The following is a 21,770-nucleotide window of genomic DNA, read 5'->3' as shown; positions in this document are numbered from 1 at the left end:
CAATTATCTGATATCTGCACATAAACCTCTTCCAATAGCATCATCTTTCATCCTTTCTGGGTTCTGGGATGCGTATAAACCACCTTATGTCTGCTTCTCTTTTCTTCTCTTTTTGCTTATTTCATCTGAATCTCCTGCAGCCGTCTGATTACACCAAAGGCTGAAGGCTGAAGCGTGTACGTCTGTTCCCAGTAATCACACAGACCTCTGTGAATTCATGTGGTAACGATTTATTGATGTTAAATGCTACATGTAGCACCTTTACACGTCAGAGCTCCACAGTCAGGAGTCACCAACAACCCCGCTGCTCAACGCGAGTACAAAACTGGAGGCTCAGAGACTCAGGACATGTTAGAGTGGTCAGTTTGTTTCTTTCACTGTGATTCCAGAAATCCTTTATTTTCAAAGGAAGAAAACAAACGAATAAAAAAGAAATCAAGCAGTCTGTTAGCATAACTGTGGCTACACACAGACTCAGCTCTCTGACAAGTCTCAGCAGTATGGCACCATTTTCAGACGGAATCCAGTGTTTGTGATGAGACACTATTTACAAAAAAGAAAAAGAAGAAGGTTTGATAAGTGTGTGTTTTAAAAATAGTGCTTGAAACGAGACAGGAAACTATGTACAGACCTGTATTTTTCGTAGATTGTGTGTCTTTATATACACATCTTTTTTTTCCACGTTGTCATATAAGTCACATCAACCATATTAAATATAAGAAACATTTCTGTTGTAGAAAAAAAGAAGGAATGACATGAAACGTCCACGTGAGTCACATCAACAGAAAACAAGGAGAATATTTATACTGACAGACAGCGTTTCAAATCTCTTTTCAGCATCGATTCTTGATGAAATAATTTGACTCTGCATCTTTTACCAGACTGTTTTTTTTCTATGTACAGGAAAACATTCAGAACTGTGTCCTTCTGTAGACTTCTCTTTTTAATTCTCACATTTGGTTTCTCTCTGTCTGCATTCTGTAACTATACTCCTCCTAGATCCTGTGCACACCTGAAACCACAAAAAAATCTCTGAGCTGCTGTTTCTCCAGGTGTTTCAATAGGAAAATGTTTCACATCTGCGTCGTCATGTCCTCTGACCCGAACAAACCATCATTTTCTAAAAGCGAGTGCAACCACTGCTCATGTAGAAGAGGACAAAGAATCAATTTTTTTCTTTCACATCAAGTTGAGAACAATCAGAAACCTTTAACCTCACTGCAGGACGTGAATAAATACACAGAAAAATAATAAACTTCATCTAACTGACTTCAACTTTTAACAAAAAGAAACAAGAGGGAAAGTGATCCAGAGGAGGAAGGTGGAGGTGATGAAGAGTCTGTGAGGATATTAACCATCAGCTGAAGGTTCCTCAGCAGAAACAGGAATCCTCCAAACCAAAAAACTGTGCTCTGGTTTTTGTTTTTTCTCCCCGACTACAGATCTGCTTTAAGTGGGTGCTTGAAATAAAGTGCAGGATATTTCTAGCTTTAATTTCCATATTCTAGACTTTTTTTTCAAAACATTATGAATTAATCTCATTGTTGAAAACTGCTGAACAGAGAAATGACAGGTTACATTCTGGTAACAAACAAACAGACACAAAAAGCTTGGAGAGAGTGTTTGTGCATTCAGATACAAAGCAAAGGAACTAATTCACAAAAAAACTGCATTTGATTGTTGCAGAGCTTCTCCAGCCCGTTGTACATTCATGAAGTGGAGACAAACCAGGACCTGTTAGTCTGAGCATCTTATAATGAACCATTAGCTGGTAGATTATTTCCTTCATTAACTGATAAATAGTTCCATCTGTGAACTGTCACAAAGAAAAGCAGCAAGTCAAGACGTCCGAGGATCTTGACCCAGGAATATATATCATAAATTATAAATTAAGTGACATGTTGCTGCCTTTAAATGTAACTTGTGAGCTTGTGGTTACGACGCAGGAAGTCATGAACATAAACTGTTTATCTCAGGCTAGCAGTGAGGCTAACAGGTAGCAAAGTGTAAAGACATCATGAAAGGCTGAGGCTGTTGGGAATATCACCATTTCCCTCAGACATGTTAAAAACTCTAAGCGACTACATCACAGGAGTTTAAGAAAGATTCTGAGGTCGACACGTCCACCAGAGGGCGCTGTTTAAATTAACAACAGCCTTTAAAAAGCAAAGAAAAACCCTAATTTTCTTGGGTTATCTTGAGCTTTCAAAGTGTTTAAAATCAAGTCAAAAGTTACCTGAAATAAAACACATATATAAAATATATTTGTTCTGAATTTAAATATTAATTATTTGTAGTGAAAATCTAATCTAACCTAAGATATTTTGCAGTGTATCTGAACGCAGACGTATGAGACGTACTTCAAAATAAACCGAGCACTCTTCAATTCAATGCATTACTGTAAACAAAGAACTCATGTGATAATATGACGCGTCCTCCAGAGACAGAAAGAATCCCCCCCCCCTTTCTTCAGCGCTGCCTGCTCCTCATCTGGACGTATAAGGCTGCTCCAGTCTTTGTGAGTTCCTGGCTCTGCTCTTCCTGCTCAGGTGGTCAGAGGTAGAAGCCGGTGGCTGGTGGGTCAGGAAGGCTGGGTAGAGTCTCAGGGACAGGCATCTGGACAGCAGGGGGCGCTGGTCCGTTCCCATTGGGCAGAACGCAGCCTGCTGGGTAAGGAGTGTTCAGGATGCAGCCGTTCTCCATCTGCAGGTCAAGATATAGTCAGTCAGGCCTCTGAGTGCAAGGTTTAAAGAAAGCTCTGATAGAGGAAATTCAGCCTGACACCTCTAGTATCGTTGGCATTCTGGGATAAACGCTGAGTTTAAATAAAATGTTGTTTGTTTGAAAAATGTTTAGTGACACAGAGAGAACACTTATTACTTTGAAAGGAAGAGAAGCTGAATGTTACCCCTCTCAGGCTCTCTATAAGCTGAGAATTAAATGGAAAAGAAAAGACTGAAGAGTTTAATGTAAATATTTTCCAGGGAGAACACTGTCACTGACATCTGTCTGTTAACATTTCAGATGGGGTCATGGGTAAAATGTAAACCCAGCGTGTGACCAAGATCATTAGGATTCATGTCCAGAACAAAACCAGATGTGACTTTCTTGATTTTTAGGTATTTTAACAGAAAGAGGAAGATTTGAATAACAACTGCAACCAAACGCCCCATTCAAAGGTCATCACCATAGTTCATCAAGACCTGCAGCTGACACTTATTTATTTATTTAATTATTATTGATCCGTAATAAGCTAGAAGATGAGCCGTATAACTAAATTATTTTATCGGACTATCAGTCACAGACTACCAGAGCTGTTGCTGTGTCTAAACCTACTCCTAAAACCTTGATGGTGCAGAGGAGAATCTGGGAATAACCTCCAGATTCTTAGAGCTTAAAGCAGCTAAAGGTTAAATACAGGTGTGTTCATTTGACTCAGGGACAGACTGAGCCTCACCTTGCTGTGGCTGGACTCATGAGGGATGTCAGTGGTCACCATGCTGTAAGGGTCCAGCTGCCGGCAGGGCTTGCTCACTCCGAGGATCTGCTCCAGGGAGGCGTTGGGTGGAGGGCACTGAGACAGGCTGGAGATGACCTGGGCTAAGGGGACGGGGATCTGCTCCGGCTGCCGTTTATGGTTCATGGCTTGAAAGGATGAAAGTGTGGCCTCGGCCTCCTGCTGCTCTCGGCTCCTCGCAAACAAACCACCTCCACTGATATACCCAGCGTGGTCGACGCTGGACATGCTGTAGTCCATGCAGGACTCCAGGGAGGTGTCTGTCGGAGGTTTTTGGCTGTTGCCGCCCAGACTCTCACTGAACCCATAGTCCTGCCACTTTCCTGCTGAAGGCTCTGTGCTGCAGATGCCACGCAGACCGTTGAGGTTGGCAGCTTTCTGCTTGGCGTGGCACTGCTGTGGCAGCTGCTTCTTGGGTTGCTGCTGCAGGAAGTGTTGATGGTCTGAGGCCTTCTCACTGAAAACATTCTGCTGTGTGTTAAAGTGCTCCAGTTGTAACCCTGCAGTTGATAGAATTTCTTGGGAGGTCCATTGTCCGTTGGGGACTGACTGATTTTGCACTAGCAGATCTCCATTAGCCACAGTGTTAGTCAAGTGGTCGGCGTGCTGGTCCCAGCCGTGCGTCCCTTTTCCTGGACGCATGCTGAGGTGCTGCTGCATCTGCTGGGACAGCTGGAGGATGGGAGCCTGCCCCACCAGAGGAGGCTTACAGTGAGGAAACAGCATCTGCACATCAGAGGTGGGACTAGTGTCAGGCAGTGAGACTGTGGTGGAGGTGACTGAGGCAGAAGTCAGAGACACCAGCCCCCCAGGCTCCGCGGACGCCGTCTTTCCTTCTATGGAGTCGTAGATGTATGAGATGATCTCGTCGTTTGTCAGCAGGTCGTCCAGCGTGGGAACACGTTCTGGGTCCATCTCCACTCTGATCATCCGCTCATCGAGCAGCAGCAGCTCCAGGTCCTCGGCGCTCAGCCCCAGCCCCTCCAGAGCTCCAAACAGCTCGCCGTTCGAACACCCCCCCTCCTCTGCGTCGTCAACGCCCTGGCCTTCCAAGGACAGGGAGTCCAGAGTGGCCAGCAGCGGGTCGAAGCTGATGCCCGACTCTGTGATGCTGGGAGGCACCACCCCGTTCGTCGGCTCGTCCCAGCTTCTGTGCAGACTGGAGGCCTGGGAGTCAGAGAAGCCCATCTGCTCTCCAAAGAAGCTGCTGTGGAACGACATCTTGGGTTCTAGGGCCGGCTGGCAAACGTACACAGACTCATCCTGACTCATGAGCGCCCCCAACAGGGAGCCGGGGTCCAGACCGTCCCTCATCAGCCTTTCAGTCCGGCTCTTCTTTGACTTACTGCCGTTTTTCTCGTGACCCCCATCTCTGTAGCCTGCGATGGGATGATTGGACTGGTAGAGCAGCGCCTCCCCCGTAGCATAGGTGAAAGGTAGATGCATGGAGCGCTTCCTCAGGTGTTCTCCTCCCTCTTCATCCCTGTAGAAAACATAAGCATGATTATCATCTGGAGACCACAGCACAGAAACACATAGAGGAATGAGACTTTAAACACCGGCATTAATCAGAAAACATTGACTGTAACTTTAACCATGTAGAGCATATTCTAACAGGGCTGGTACATTATATATTCAGGAACGTACAGAAGAGGCCTCTGGGTGGCGATGATGTAGTCGGGTTTGCCGTTCTTGTAGACCAGCCGGGCGTTGGCCTGGACCCACTTCCATCGGTTCTCCTTGGTGAGGAGCCTGAACACAGTCAGACCGCTCTCTCCGGTCTTCATCACTTCAGACACAGAACAGTTACACTCAGTAAAATTAACTATAAACTTTCAGGAAGCACTTCCTTCATGCAACGAGTCTGAAGTCTAAAGAACACAGCTTTTACACAACGACATCACTGAGGAACAAATCTTTCTCTGAGATTCTCTGAGATCGATCCATCAGAACTACAAGTATCGACAGAAACATTCACCTCAACGTGGTCATTTTTGTGTAGAAACATAATAAAACTTGAAGCCACACCAAACTGCCATGCCCAGAATATCTGTTGGTAACTCAGATCAGACCAATCAGATTACATGGGCGGGGCTTCGTGTGTTGATGGACAGAAGAGGAACCGTAGTCCTACATGTCGTGATTGTTCTGATTGGTTGGAGGACTATGCTGAGGTCTTTCTCTCTGTTTCGGTGAAACCAGAATGAAATCCAGATAGAAAGTCAACAAACTCATATTCTGAGTCTAATATTTAGTCCATTTCTCCGCAGATTTGTTCTGTGAGGTGTTGTGATGTGTCTGTGTTTGTGCTAAATTCCTGAAAATGAATAATGCTCTTTGTTTTTTTTTTCTGGTTGGTCTCAATTAAACTGCGCTGACCCTCACTCTGCTGCAGCAGCATGGCTGACCTCTTAGTGTTTGTGCACTGCTGCTGCTGCTGCTGCTGCTGCTGCATGGATCATCTCTGATGCTTTGCTCATGCACTGGATTTGTGAGTCCTATCCTCTCCTCTGGCAACTCTGCAGCTTTGCTCAATCTGCTCACTAATCCATGGGATTACTTGTAAAATCTGTCTGAACTCTGTGACCAGGTTGGAGCAGATCTCCTCAACATTTTTGACAGGAATCAATCGGAAATGGCAACATGTTTCTGTCAATGTTCTGGCAGATAAAACCTGTCCACTTCACTAAAGTAGAGTAAAAACATTTCACTCAAGTCACAACATAAAGGAATGAAACTGTTAGTAGACAAATGTGTCATCAGGGATTTAAGATACCAACACTTGCCGTGTTTCCACGGGCACTAATATTCCTCTACTAAGAACCAACATCTGACCTCCCAATAACCATGGAAACTCAGCTGGTTTCTCTCTGGTTACCGGGATAAATCCATTCTCTCTGAGCATGTTTGCTCCACGTGGGGTAAACTTCAGGCTGAGGAGTTTCCAGGAGGGACACATGTTTCAAAAACAGGTTGCTCTTCAACAATTAAATCCACCATCATCTGCCAAACTAATGATCAAGTGTCCTCCACACGTGTGAAAGGGCAGAACGTCTCAAACCTCCACATCCTCAAGGACAAAATCCTCACATTTCATTTAGTAAAGTTGGCTCTGGTCGCACAAAGATATGCTCACTTTTTCTGTTCAAACAAGTGTTTAAAAAGATGCTGGAATCCATGTGAACAGCAACATCTAAGACATGGAGACATCTTTGTCGTCTTCTTCTACTCTAGACATTCAGACTGGGGACAGTTCTTCTTCGTCCGTTCCATTTCCAGCAGATTTCAAGCTCCACAGCTCCATAACCACTTTGACACTTTGACATTTGCTGCATGTTTACTGTCAGGAATCTAAAGGACGTGATAGAGAATGTGCAGACTTTTGAAACAGAACCAGGAGACTCAAAATGACAGAGAGATGCAGCGAAGGTCCGAGTCAGAGTCAAATTAAAGACGGTGCAGTTCAAAGCTTCACTCCTGCACCATGAGGTTCCTTGACAGTACTTACTCCTGACATGGTTCTCTGCACAGTACAGCATATCTGCTGCATGGATGAACTGATATCCAGATCCTCGTACCCTCAGCTCAGCCTCCGTGTACCCGAGCACAATCTTCCCCCTGCACAGAAAACATCCAATTTATTTTTAAAGCATCGTTCATGCTCCGCGGCACAGGCGACAAAACTGGTGGAGCGGTATTCAAAACTACAACAGAGACGAGAACGCTACTTTTGTCAAACGCTTCCACAAATGAATTCACATAAACGACATTAGAGGGCGCTACTGAAAAGTGGGATTACTTTGCATCGCAGGCCAGTGGTGTGAAGTCCAGCTTGTGTTTGGTTCTGAAGATCATGTTCTTGGTCCTGATCTCCAGGATGGACGGAGGCTGCAGAGGGGTTGCGATGGCGAAGAGGGCGAGCTGTGGGGGGGCCTTCCCTCCGTTTTCCTGCCGCTGGTTCTGTCCGTGCAGAAACTTGAGTCGGCCCTGGATGTTCAGAGCCTGCGCAGCAAGACACACAAGCTTAGATGACCTCCCCCACATGGAAATACCTGACACTTTCATATTGACTCTCTCACAAGATTCAACAGTCATTACTTCATCCACATCATGCTCCATCTGTTTGTACCAGAAAACCTCTCAGCCCCTTTCAGCCTGGACATATTTTGAAGCTTGTGAAGACATTAAAGGTATATTCGTCCATGACTGTTATAACGTGGCAGCACTGAAATGCTTTATTTGCAGTGCAGACTCTAGGAGAACTTTGAATTTAGGAAGAAGTGAGACAGTATTCTCAGGTTTAAATGCTCCTTCATGTGCAGCTGCTCTGTAACCCACCAGGAAGCCGGAGGAGTTGTCCAGGAGGCAGCGGAAGCGACACACAAAGCTCCTCTCCAGGAAAGACGAGTTCTCTGGTGGAAGCTGTTCAGGTTTGTATGTGACTAAAGATGAGCTGCTGTCAGGTTCCATCTCTGTGGTTAAAAAAAAACACGAAGACAAATCAGTGAGTGAATTTCACTTTATCAGGTGTAATATCCTCACTGTTACTAATTCATGGACATTATTGTCTCTCAGATTCACTGATAAGATGGAAGCAGATTTCTGGGGGTCTAGGTGGTCCTGGTCTGGTCTAGGTGGGTGCTATATGTTCGAGTAACATCCACATGAATGAATGCCAGGTCCAGATGTTCAGTGTTTTTCACTTCTCCTGTCTCTGGTTATAATGTTGTGGCTGATCGGTGTAAATATGCCAATAAAAGACAACAGAGTAGAAAACAACATGTTTCCTCATTACACAGAAAAGAAGAGTTGTGTCATTAGAAATGACTGAATGTTTGAATATTAAACCAAAGCATTAATGGATTCATCAGAAAATAATACATGTAAAGAAATAATGGCTGTGACTTTACACCGACCGAATGCGTTTTGTGTGAGAGACGACCTCGATCGTTTCACACATTTAACAAAACAAAGTGCTTCTTTCCTGGTTCAGAGAAATGCACTTTAATGATGCCTGCTCCCCGATGTTACTTCTTACGTAATGATGTTAGGAGAGGAGTTTCTTTTAAGATCAAGTTTTTCTCAGAGCAGACCTGCGTTAGCTGGGTTAACTCACGCACACACACATAAGCATCTTAAAGCCCAAATACAGATCTGGGACCACTTCACCTCATAAGCCACAGTGAAGATTAGAGGGTCATGTGATCTGACCTGAGGCTGGTCTTACAGCTTAATGCCTGAACTGTGTGTACTTAACCGTCTGATATTCATGTCCCAATGTGTGCACTGACGGAAAACACAGAAACTTCAGCCCGACGTCTGCTCTGCTTCTCTTTGGCAGAACTTACGCATCACTTCCTGTTCATGTGGCGCCCTCACAGTTTGTATTTACGTTGTAAAATATGTCAAACATCCGACCGGTGGTAGGAAGCTGTGAAGAGTCGGTGCACATTCAGAACTTTTCTTTATCAGCTAATGTACATGAGAAGCTCAGGAGGCAGGAAAAGACGGCGTCAGTCACAGCACAGAGTGGTCACCTTGTGGGGAGTCCTGGCTGATGGCAGACGCTGCAGCAGGAGGAGGAGGATTCAGAGCCCAGTGCAGGTTTCTCCTGAGCTCCTGCTGGTCCTCCGTGTGGACCAGTTCATACACACTCTGGTGCATCACATCGGTCTGAGGATACGAGAGGAGGAGTCAGCAAAGCAAGAAGAGCCAGACGTACAGGATGGAGACAAGACTGTTCACCCGGAAAAGATTCACGCTGTACAGTGACACGGCGCGAAAAGATCAGATTCAGCTTCAACATCGTTTGACCTGTAATCAGACACATTCACAGTCTGCCCCTCAAACGTCTGCTCATACACGGTGTGAATGTGGGTGATCGAGGACGATCGATGGTGAAAGTGTGTCACATGCGTCCGTCACACGTCACCAACCGTGCTAAGCTACAGCGCTAGCGTGGACATCGTTAGAGTTGGTGAGAGGTTTTACATAACAGGCTGAGCCTCTGGTTGTTGGATCAGTAACTAGACCCCTGACAGTAACAGCTCTGCTCACAAGTAGCCAGCTTTAAGTGTGTGTGTGTTCACAGCAGCTACATGAAGCTCCAGGAGGAGCCCCAGTCTGGGTTAATCTGACAGACACGAACCCCTCCTGCATAAAAGGTTGGTTTTCTGTTCCTGGTTTCAGATGAACAGCGCCCTCATGTGGTTTCCACAACCTAGTTAGTCCATGAGTTGTTGTTGTATAATCTAATTTTGTTATATAAAGTTTTTTTTTTACTATTTTTCATCCCATATAATCTGGGTAGCAGCTCACTGTGGAGCTGTTGGTGGTTGTCGTGGTGTCTCTGGGTGTTAGCGATAGCCTGGAGACCAGGGCTGTTATCATCCACTACGCTCCGGCTGCGTGAGGAAATCTCCACAAATCTAAAAATGTAATGTGACTGTCGGCCCTCCGTCTGGAGCAGGTACACTGAGAGTCGTGTCTGCAGGATGTGTTGCTCACAGCTGGTTTTCTGCTAAAGGTCAGACTATAAATACACGAGGTGTTGCTGGAGTTGTTTGAGACTCTGAGTCTGCACCACGCAGAGAGGACGCCAGCATCAGCCAGACTCCGGAGCTGCTCCTGTCTCCGATCACACGCAAGCTCATCAGCTCACAAACCACCTCCACATGTTAGAGGATGCAAACACCTCATGGTCAACTTCTGTTTGCAGTTGGACCTGAGCTATAAATGTTAATTCTAAAGTCATTTCTCGTGTCTAAAACTGTGTATTTCCTCTTCAAATCACAGGGGAGTCACTTTCCATAGTCGATGTATTTTTATATTTACAAAATCATTTATATTTAGAAACATACCCATTTCTTTACTTGAACACTGCCTTGTTTGTTGTAATGTAGTTTTTTTTTTATATATTCTTTGATAGGCAGATCTTATCTTATCTTATCTTATCTTATCTTATCTTATCTAGTTTTGCAGATCTGCACTAAAAGGACTGAGGTGAGGCATCACTGCTTCTGCTTGTCCTGAGCTCGATTAAAAGTCAGAAAGTCTGTTTAATTGTATTATAATTTATCTCATCTCACCTTCTACTACTACTGAGTCTATCCCAGCTCTATTATAATATAAATGAAAATGCTGAAAGACTAGCTCGTTCATCTGTTACCTCTAGGCCAGTAATTATCAGGATGTTAACCAGAGACATTACTTTACATTACTCCAATTTCATCTGTTCCATTGAAAATAGAAAGATTAGAATTTAAAATTGATTGTGGCTCCTAGAGTTTATGAAGTAAAACTGGAGGTAGATCCTCATCCATCAGCTTGGAGGAAACAAACAAACATGCTCATCTCATAGAAACTGTATTTTTCCATAAGGTGACGACTGTTCTTTTCTACCAGTTGCTGCTGTTTTCAGTCCCACCAGAGTCTCTTTAATCAGAGACACGTCAGGGACAATAATTCTAATCAAACCAGACTGGACGGAAAGTGTCAGATGTTTTTGGTGGCGTTTTTTTTTTGGTGTGACGTCTGTAAATCAAATAAAAAAAGCTCATTATTGATGGGAAGTTTTAAAGCACGGATACCTGATGGAAGCCCAGGTAGTCCTGGATGGTGTGAGAGGAGTAGAAGATGGTGCCACTGGCAGTGAGGACCAGGACAAACCCGTTCAGAGCCTGCAGGTCAAAGGACGCACAGTTACATTCAACACATTATTAGTCACCTTCACACAAAAACAATCACATGAGACAAGAGCTAATATTAACAATGACTCCTGTTATTCCAGGTCTATTCTAATCCTCTGCTTCTGACGCCTGATTACATCAGTTTTAGATATTGTTTGTTTGTGCAGAGAATTAAACAAGAATGAAACTAAATGAACATTTTCCTCATTTGTCTGAAAAATGTCATTTTAGACATTTAGAAGAACGTGACTCGTAAAAAACCTGAATTTAACATTAAAGAATCTTTAATAAATATCCAGACATCAGAATAAATGTGATACGTGATGGAAGGAGACTGAGCTTCTTATCACGACCGTGCGATGAACTGAAGGATCTTCTGATCTGATCTGATTTAAAGATGAGTCGCTCAAATGTCGGATCAAAACAGAAAGAAGACGTCATGAGAGCTTTCTGTTTCCAGGCATCATCAGTTTTAATAACTACGCCGCAACAACAAAATGTTTCCAGGTCTTAATCTGAGTATTTACAGACCAGAAGAAACACAGAGTTTGAATAAATGAAAGATAAAAGCAACAAAATGTTTTCTGCTGAATGTCCAACGAGACTCAGCCCAGATCATTCACTGACCCGCTCTGACCAACCTCAGACGTTTCAGATTTAAAACCTGCATCAGGCCACACGGACACAGAGGAGCCCACGGTGTTGCCTCCAGGCTAATGTTAGCTAGCACGCTACCACTGACAGATGCTAAAAGCAACTCTTCATCTACAATGACTCTTCATCAATAATTATTCTTCCGTGATTCTTTCATTTTCTGAATAACTCATCTGCTGATATGAAGAACAACAAAGAGAAGGAGAAGGATGAGGAGGAGAAGGAGGAAGAGGAGGAGCAGGAGAAGGAGGAAGAGGAGGAGGAGGAAGAGAAGGGAGAGGAGGAGGAAGAGAAGGAGGAGGAGGAGGAGGAGAAGGAGGAAGAGAAGGAGGAGGAGGAGGAGGAGCAGGAGGATGAGGAGGAGGAGGAGGAGGAGGAGGAGGACTTCCTGGTGACAGCGTTCCCCTGAATGAGCTTATGTTGCTCCTGACTCAGGCTGAGCTGTGTTGCTGTAGGGAAATGCTGCCGGTCTGTTTCCTCTCCTGACGGCGTCAGTGTGATGCAAACTGGGAGGAACTGGACTGGAAAATCAATGACTGCAGCCGATCCCAAAAAGATCTGGCAGCTCAGCCTCAGCTCAGAGAGAGCGTCTCCTCTGGTCCTGGGAGCAGGAGCTTCTCCTTTCACTGAGACAAACCAGGTCCAGGATAGAGTCCAGGTGTGAACGCTGATCTGGTGTCAGCCCACATGTCCAGCTGGTCTAGGACCCATGTGACCTCATTCCTGTGGTTGGTGTGAACCCACAGTGAGTCCTGGTCCCATTAAAGACCAGCTCCCACCACCGCCGCCGTCTGGACGTTTGATGGCGTCCAACTGGAGCAGACGTATTAAATGGATGCAAACAGCCTCTCATGTCTGTGTGATGGAGCTGCAGCTGGTTAGCTTAGCTTAGCATTCAGGCTAAAACAGGAGCGACTCCCTGCAGGGCCCAGTCCAACCACACACAGCCACGTTTTAGCTTTGGATTCTGATTGAACAAACTCACTGAACACTTCTACCTTCCTGTGTAACTGTCCAATCAGCCGGTCGCGTGGCAGCTGTGCCGCGTTCGGGTCAGGAGCTTCGGTCCACGCTCACATTAATGTGAAGTTTGGCTGTGTGGCAGGGTTTGATGGGTTCTAAGGCAGGGAAGGTCTGGTTGCTGAAAGGTCAGAGGTCAGACCCAGTGTCATGTCTTCATTTGGACTTGTTGCTTGTTGTTGTTTTGGGCTTTTAATCCATTTCAATCCTGTGTCCTGCGTTCCACCTCGTCTTTCAAACCAGAAACGCTGGATAGCGATGGATGTGGATCGTGACCACAGTTCACTATCCTGTTCCAACATGTCTGATTCCAGCAGGATGACGCGATGGTTTCATCACAGTCAGATCAATCAAACTTTATTTATCCCCCAGAGACAATTCAGTCCAGCAGCAGGTACCCAGACTAGATAAAAAGAAAACTAAACAGGTCCAGTATCAGGCAGATTAGTGATGAACAGATGTGTGGACATTAAGTAGATAATAAATAGATACACAACAATGAAACAAATGACATCAACAATAGCATCAAAAGCAGCCACCACACAAAAGTCCAGGGGTGGAGGAGTGTTTCACCAGAGGGACAGAACAGGAAGATGAGTTTTAACCCAAAGACCTGAGGACATGAAGGTGAAACTGGAGGACAGGGTGTTAAAGTCCTGCCGGTCAGACATCTTTAGGAGTCTGGGAGCTTGAGTTCACTGAAGCAGGAAGGTTTTAACATGTCATCAGTAGATTAGAGTCTGGCCAGTTTCATAGCAAAATAAAAAGTGTAGTGAAAAAAGTCGAGGTGAGCAAACAGATCTGGTCACGCTTCACTTCAACACAATCAATCAACATTTGCTCTGGAAATCTTTTCTGTACGTGAGGCCACACAGAGCGAGTCCAGCAGCAGCCGCGCTGACTAATGTTTCCAGAGAGCAGACATGCTGAGCAGTAATCTGCTCTGAGCCGCTGTGTCTGCCCTAAATAGACTCTGGGCGAAAACAAACATGAAATCATAACCAAATACATCAGAGCAGCTGAATGAGACAAAGAGTGAAGCGATGAGGACGCTGTGACAGTCTGACCTGCAGTAGGAGCTCTCCCTCAGGGATCTTCTCTGCTCCTGCCTTCACGCCGTCGTCGTTGCTGAGAGCTGGCGTCGCTCCGTTCCGATTGTTCAGGGCGACTGTAGAGAGGGAGACACGAGGATTCAGGCCTGACATGAAGTCTATGTGACAGGTGGACTGTTTCATGTTTGCAGCTAAACACACAGATACCAGCTCATTAGAGATTCATGACATAAGATACAACAACAAAACCTTTAATCACTCCAACCTGCTCACATGTTCACTGTTAATACATCAGTAGGAGTTCACAGTATTAGGGAAGAGACAGAAGAAGAAATCACAACACAACTTTATTGAGAAAGTGGTTCTGCTGCTGTGGAGCATCGACTCTGCTGGAAATAGAAGACAGGAAGAAGAAGAGGAGGAGGAAGGAGGAGGAAAAAGAAGCATCTCCTCTTAGAAGACGACCAAGATGTCTCCACCGTCTCCATCGTCTCCATCGTCTCTGTCCTCACTGGTTCCAGCTTTAGCTCCTCTTTGTTTTTCTACCTCCATGTTTCCGTCCCTCACCCTGATCTTTTTACCCCACATGGATCAGACATTTTTATTATTCTGTATCAGTCAGTGAATCAAAAATATGAATGACGGCTGCATTCAAACAAATGTTTGCTGCGTTCATGAACCAGACTGCATGCTGTCTTTGTGGGTATGTTCCCATCAGACGAGGCGATGGCTCCTCCAGGCGTCACTATATTTACACTTTGGCTGGTGGCTCCAGCTGTTCTCGCCCTGATGGGATTTTCCTTTTTCCCCAGCATGACATCAGAATATTCCTTTCTTCCTGGAGCTGGATCTGGATCTGGATCTGGAGGTGTGCCGAGGGGCTGGCATGCTGCTGGTTTAAATAAAGCCGGGTGGCTCTGCTGCTGGAGACCAAGTGTTGGAGATTTAAATCCTGTGTCTGATAACAAGACGAAGGATGAATCCTCTCTATGCGTTCGCTGCAAAACATGAATGACGAGCGGATTGATGGAGCTGATGATGTCACGAGCACGTCGACCTCTGACCCCTGCAGCAACATGGAGCTGCGACCCGCGAGGACCTCTGTCCCTGAAGGTGGAGTGGGTGTCTGCGTTCTGGGTCAGACCTTTTGTTTTTTGGGGGGTTGTTGTTGAACCAGACGAGGTCAGCGAGGAGTCCATGTGAGGAGCGTCGGGGCAGACAGTGGAGAATGTCTGGGCTTTGGAGCAACACCCCCTGACCTTATTCCCAAACACTTCTAGGACGACGCGTGATGTAATTCAACATAATTGTTGGGGAGCGTGAGGCTGTAGGACAGAATTAAAAGAAGTAATCGTGCTTCCTTGTCCGTTTTCTCAGGCAACTGTCACAAGTAAAAGGTCTACTTACAATAAATGAATGAATTAATCAATCAACTGAAATCTACTAGATTCTAATGGCACCTGTTTGTCTGGACTGTACCAACACTGTGACTTCAGTAAAATAAATCAAACAAATATTCAGTAGTGGTAGGAAGTACAGGGAAGCTTTATTTCAGTTTGTTTTTTAAATTAGATCAGTCTCCTCCCAGGTAGCTAGCTGTCTTTAGCCTCCACTCACACTCCACCTCTCAGACGCCGCGCTGAGCTTCAGAACCTTCTGTCTGTAGACCCAGTCAGTGTGTGGATGCTTTTTATCCAGCGATCACATGTTTTCTCTACGTGTGCACGTCCTCTGATTCTGAAAATATCTCTGCCCAACAACACGGCGCCTGCTGCGTGTCGCCACTTTGGTGGTTTCACACATCAGAAAGCTCAGGTACGCTCGGCGGCATCCACGTCATCCAGCCAGAAAAAGTGGGCCAACACGAAGCCTCATGAATGGCCAGAGGAGGACAAAGAGCAGATCCTGTTATCAGGCTTCAGCAGGCACGAGTGTACATGATGAAAAATTTACATTCTCACTGCCATCACAATCACCCAGAGGCTCTTCCAGTGGGGTGAGTGGAACAGCTTGGCTTTCCCAGATTCAGTCTGCTTAGCTTAGCATCATGTAGCTCCACAGTTACTGAACAACTGAAAACAACACAGTGAGCTGATGGAGCTGAACAGGAGACCATTGCTCCCTGTTTATATCCCGTTCGTTGGTTTCTGCCTAAACTAAAATGCATGGTGTGATGAGTAACTGCAGTCTGCTGCAGCGTGAAGATGAGCAGCTAAAGGTTGAGTTTAGCAGAACTGAACAACAAAATGTTTCCAGGTCTTAATCTGAGTATTTACAGACGAGAAGAAACACAGAGTTTGCATAAATTAAAGATGACAGCAACAAAATATTTTCTGCTAAATGTCCGTCCCATGAAGCTGGACTGGGACAAATCAACACCATAAATAAGACTCAGCCCAGATCATTCACTGACCCGCTCTGACCAACCTCAGACGTTTCAGATTTAAAACCTGCATCAGGCCACACGGACACAGAGGAGCCCACGGTGTCGCCTCCAGGCTAATGTTAGCTAGCACGCTACCACTGACAGATGCTAAAAGCAACTCTTCATCAAACCCCACAGCTTCAGTTTAGTGTAAATCTGTGATGGAAATAAGACAAGGTGGTGCATTAAATGCCCCCTGACGATCGTAATAATATCCTGCAGCATGTGCAAGTTTGAGATTAGAGGGAAGAATATCAGCGTAAGTGTGTGATAGGATTTTAAAACTGAAGCTCCAGGGGATGTTTAAGTCTCTGAACACAACTTCTTTAAACTCTTTAAAAAATAACTGAACTGTTGATGTGAAACAGCTTGAAGAATAATCCTTAAATCTTAACGTAAATGTTTGAGCTGCAGCACAGAGATGGAAAAGGACGAGTGTACGAGCCTCTGTGCTGGGCCGGGAGGTTTGTTCCTTTCACGGGGCCTCATGGCCGCCCTCTGCTAACGTATCTGTTCAAGCACTTGATAGATTAAACCTGACAAATGAGCAGTGACCCTGAAAATCACACAGTTCGTCAGAGCTCAGCCTTTGGAGGCGTTTTCTTTTCTTTCTTGTTTTTAAACCGCATGGTGCAGACAGTAGACACACACAGTGGCAACCAACAGGTTACAATGTTACATCTGAGTCAGATCTTTTTAAACCGTTCTGGATCAGTTTAGACATTTGAAAGCACCGACACTCTCCATCCAAACAGTGTGAAACTATTTTAAGGCTCCAGCAGAACTGCAGCAACGTTAGCTCATAATAACGGACAAATACCAGTTTGATTGTTTCCGTCGTTTCCAGCAGATGTTTGCAGGAGCAGAATCAGTTCCCAACGTAGAGACTCCAGAATCCATCCATCCATCCATCCACCCATCATCCCTCCATCCATCCATCCATCCATCCATCCATCCATCCATCATCCATCCTTCCATCCATCCATCATCCATCCATCCATCCATCCATCATCCATCCATCCACCCATCATCCATCCATCCATCCATCCATCCATCCATCCATCCACCCATCATCCATCCTTCCATCCATCCATCATCCATCCATCCACCCATCATCCCTCCATCCATCCATCCCTCATTCATCCATCCATCCATCATCCATCCATCCACCCATCATCCATCCATCCATCCCTCATCCATCCATCATCCATCCATCCACCCATCATCCATCCATCCATCCATCCATCCATCCATCATCCATCCTTCCATCCATCCATCCATCCATCCATCCATCATCCATCATCCATCCATCCACCCATCATCCATCCATCCATCCTGTGTGAGTGCTTGTCCTCTGTAGGTTGAGGACTCTGTCCCTGCTGTCTGGGACAGAGCGTGGACAGGTCTCCAGTCTATGTCAGGTCACACAGTTAAGTGAGGACCAGTGAATCTAACCAGCACATCTCTGGAGGGAGGGAGGGAGGGAGGGAGGGAGGAAGCTGGAGAACCTGGAGAGAACCCACTCAGACACAGAGAGAACATACAGACTCCACACACACATGGATTAGAACCCAGAACCTTGTGGCTGTGAGGCATCAGTGCAAACCACCACAACACTTCCAGTCTCATATGAATCATTTACAATGCTCAATAAATTATGTCAGAATATGAATAAGTTTTCAGCCAGAAAAATACTGAATTTGTTTTCCTGTGATTTCTGCCTGAACTCCTGTGGACTGAAGGACCATCAGGACCATCGGGACCATCAGGACCATCGGGACCATCAGGACCATCAGGACCATCAGGACCATCGGGACCATCAGGACCATCGGGACCATCAGGACCATCGGGCTGGAAGTAAACTTAGAACATAATTTCAGCAGAACAAACTGTTTAAACATGATTCTTTTTAAGGACTCGTCTTCATCACGGAGCTGCTGGGATAAATCTGCCGACACTGAGCCAACTACCCTGGGCTTTATCCCCCAAAATACACTGCAAATATTTATCAAATATTTGACCACTTTCAATTTGTCCCATCATGCTATTTACAACAGGATTAGCAGGGATGTTCTGCGCTGCTTAGATTTCCTGCCCAATCCCTACATGTCATCCTGGCCTCCGCCCAGAGCTCCACCACGCTGCCAAGACACACACAAGACACACTAAGAGTTTACAACAGCGTCCGAAAAAGATCTGGATGAAGTCCCATTTAACACCGAGGAGAAGAGACACTTTGCTGCAGACTTTCTCTCTGAATGTTCAGACCGAGCTGTGCAGACGTGTTACGTCATGATGCCGTCTGCAATTTATAGATTTACTTGGAACAAATAAATAAAAAAGAAAAACGTTACATAAACATTATATAAGCCGGGTGTTTCTGTCCATGTCAGTACTGAGAACTGTTTGTTTGCAGCGTGGACCATCAGCTCACATGGGACAATAGCAGGAGTCTGAATCATGGAGCGGGACTATATTTAGACGGCATTAGGCCGGCGTATTAAAGACTGCGGGAGCTGCTGCGTTAATGCCGATGATTAGACGACAAACTCCGCCCTCACAGACGGAGGTGGAGGTACGATCCTTTTCTCCTCAGCAGGAAATATCTCGATCATGAGTGAGGACGTTTTTTGGTTTCTGTCCAACGAGGACAAGACAGATCCTCAACCTGAGAGTCCAGCTAAACGGTTTCCATGGAGACCGAAGGAAATCTGATCAGACACGTGTGTTTACGTCAAGAACGAAAAATCACCAGAGAACTTTACTGAGGAGGAGGAGGAGAAGAGGGGAAAAGGAAAAACATAAAAGTAGGAAAAAAGGAGAAAAAAGGGGAATTAGAAGTAGAAGGAGGAGGAGAAGCTCAAAGTCAGGACCATAAATCATGTTTTATTAAAGGATCAAGTTGCCACATAAACAGAATAATTCCTGAATCCCTGAAGGTGAGTCATTAAAAACCCAGAGGATAAAATCTGTGGCTTCCTGAATGATTTTAAGATGCCGTTAGCTCGGCGCTACACTGGCTAATCTGTCCATGCTAGCAGCTGGTGGCAGGACGTCCTGGATGTTCATGTGTATCTGACACACTTTAAAACATCATGTAATCTGCAGAGTACCACGAAAACACCGCGGCTAAATGGAACCTGCACACACACACACACACACACACACACACACACACACACACACACACACACACACACACACACACACACACACACACACACACACACACACACACACACACACACACTGCAGTGCACACACAGTGTGTTTACGTGTTAATTATTCCTGCAGAGTGTGAATAGCAGCGAGTAAATATAGAACGTTTCAACTCCTTCACCCTCGAACGCTGCAGCAAATGAGCACGCGATGCACACCGACCCCCAACCCACCCCCCCACACACACACATCCACACACACACATCCACACACACACACATCCACACACACACACACACATTTAGAGGCTGAACAGGAACACGTGGCCACTAATGCAGAGCGAGGACACGCACCCAGCACTGCTTTCGTGTCTCCCGAGGTTTCTCCATCACATGGTTGCATATTGTGGGAGGTGAACAAGGGAGTAGGAGGAGGAGGAAGAGGAGGAGGAGGAGGAGGAGGAAGAGAAGGAGGAGGAGGAAGAGGAGGAGGAGGAGGAGGAGGAGGAGGAGGAGGAGGAGGAGGAAGAGAAGGAGGAGGAGGAGGAGGAGGAGGGTGGGGACTGGTGGGATTTGGTTGGGGTGAGGAGGGGAGGGGAGGGGGTCACCACTGCTGATTACCAGGTTTTCCCTTTGGTGGCCTGCATTCCTGGCAGAGCTGTGGGGTGGTCAGCTGAGGGGGGATGGTGGTGAAGTCCTGCAGGGGAGGGACGAGGGGACGGAAGGACGGCGGGACGGGGGGACGGGGGGACGGAGGATCAGTGTCTCTGACATTTACTTGCGTACATATAGACGAGGAAGGACGGAGCCACAGCGGCTCATATAAGCAGTGTTTCATGCTCAGAGACATAACTCTGTTAACTCACGATTTATTCGCCCTCGTTTTCTTTGAGCCGTCTCACGACTGGACGCCGCTTCGTGTCATTAGAGTGAGTCTACAGGCAGCTCCAGTACAGCAGGACCAGATACATTATTCATCCTCTGTTTCCTGATGCAGAGGGAGGAGCTCCTCGTCTCTCCCCGTAAACCCCACACATTTTATCCTGAAGCTTTTATTAAGAATGAGGTGGACACGTTTTATTTGCAGCTTTTTGTATTTCTGATATGTGCAGCATGTGTGTTTAACTGACACTGATGGGTAAGAGTGAGTAGACATTATAACAGACGTTAGGAAAGGAATGAACACATAAGGGACTTGCTGATACATTGGTTGAAGTTGTGATCAGACTTTATCAAGTCTTAGCTGCTGTGTATTATAAGACATTTCACTGTCAGATCTGCTTTGAACTGGGAGATAATTCACCACAAACAGCTACATGTTTCTCTCCTTGTGATCAGAGTGAAATATAAAATTAAACGTGGCATTTAAAGATAAACTGGGTAAAATTAAACCAACATGTATCGTGGAGAACATATTAAAAGTCATTTGATCCTGGAACAGAGGCTTTTTTGGAAACAGACAGAAAGTTTCCTGATGCACAGTCATCTGGCTGTTTGCATATTAAATACACTGATTATATATGTGTGGCTCCGGTTAAACAGCAGCAGTCATGTGACGGCAGGTTTAACCCGTGAAGCCTTTTAAAACCTGAGGGATGAGGAGAAAGGGAGGCAGGAGGTGTTTGGCTGCAGGCAGCGACTCGTCTAAGAAACCCAGGAGAGTCTTTATCGGCTTAGTTGTGTCACCCAGGATCTCCTCGGTTAAACCTCTTCACTGTAAACACTGATGCAATTTTCTCAGAGGACCAGTCGTCCAAGTGGAGAGTCACTAGTCGGTCTTTCCCCGTCGGCTGAAGCCAATGGAGGAGGACGACGAAAAGTTAAACTCAAAGTTTCAGGCTTGTTGGTCAGTAGAGACGTAGATCCAGTCCTATTAGAAAAAAATAGTGCTACTACTTCCTTCTAGTGTCACTGTGCAAGTTAAACATCTATGAATGTCAAGAATCAACTAAGAGCTGCAAATACATTCACTTGCCATAACATTAGGTACACTAACTCCCCCTTCATGACAGTGACTGACCTAAAGTTCAGCTGATGCACAAACAGCATCACAAAGCTGCTAGAAAATGTCAGGACATGAGTCCATGAGCTGAATGTGAAGAGAAACTGGGTCATGGAGGAAGACAAGGAGCCCAAGAACACCAGTGGTTCTCCAGAAGAACCAGATGAATGTTTAGGAACAAGTCAAAGTCCTGACCTTCATCCAGTAGAAATGTTGGAGCATCAGCTGATGAGAGGAAACCACCAACATCTCAC

The 21,770-nt window shown here is 45.6% G+C and overlaps 1 protein-coding gene across 1 annotated transcript in view; it reads right to left on the bottom strand.

Moving 5' to 3' along the window:
* Positions 1–214: 214 nt before the first annotated feature.
* The window catches only part of LOC125018046 (aryl hydrocarbon receptor-like), a 29,757-nt gene continuing 8,201 nt past the window's right edge, over positions 215–21,770 (bottom strand). Inside the window, exons 4-12 of the mRNA XM_047601684.1 lie at positions 13,947–14,047; positions 11,107–11,196; positions 9,055–9,190; positions 7,856–7,989; positions 7,317–7,519; positions 7,026–7,135; positions 5,165–5,306; positions 3,458–5,000; positions 215–2,703 (exon numbers count right to left, since the gene is read on the bottom strand). Coding sequence (XP_047457640.1) covers positions 2,554–2,703; positions 3,458–5,000; positions 5,165–5,306; positions 7,026–7,135; positions 7,317–7,519; positions 7,856–7,989; positions 9,055–9,190; positions 11,107–11,196; positions 13,947–14,047 — 2,609 coding nt within the window. The 3' untranslated portion in view covers positions 215–2,553. The remainder of the gene's footprint in view (positions 2,704–3,457; positions 5,001–5,164; positions 5,307–7,025; positions 7,136–7,316; positions 7,520–7,855; positions 7,990–9,054; positions 9,191–11,106; positions 11,197–13,946; positions 14,048–21,770) is intronic.

This window comes from Mugil cephalus, chromosome 12, assembly GCF_022458985.1.
Source record: "Mugil cephalus isolate CIBA_MC_2020 chromosome 12, CIBA_Mcephalus_1.1, whole genome shotgun sequence".
Taxonomy (NCBI): domain Eukaryota; kingdom Metazoa; phylum Chordata; class Actinopteri; order Mugiliformes; family Mugilidae; genus Mugil; species Mugil cephalus.
Note: the sequence above shows the minus strand (reverse complement) of the source record. Positions and strands in the feature narration are given on the sequence as shown.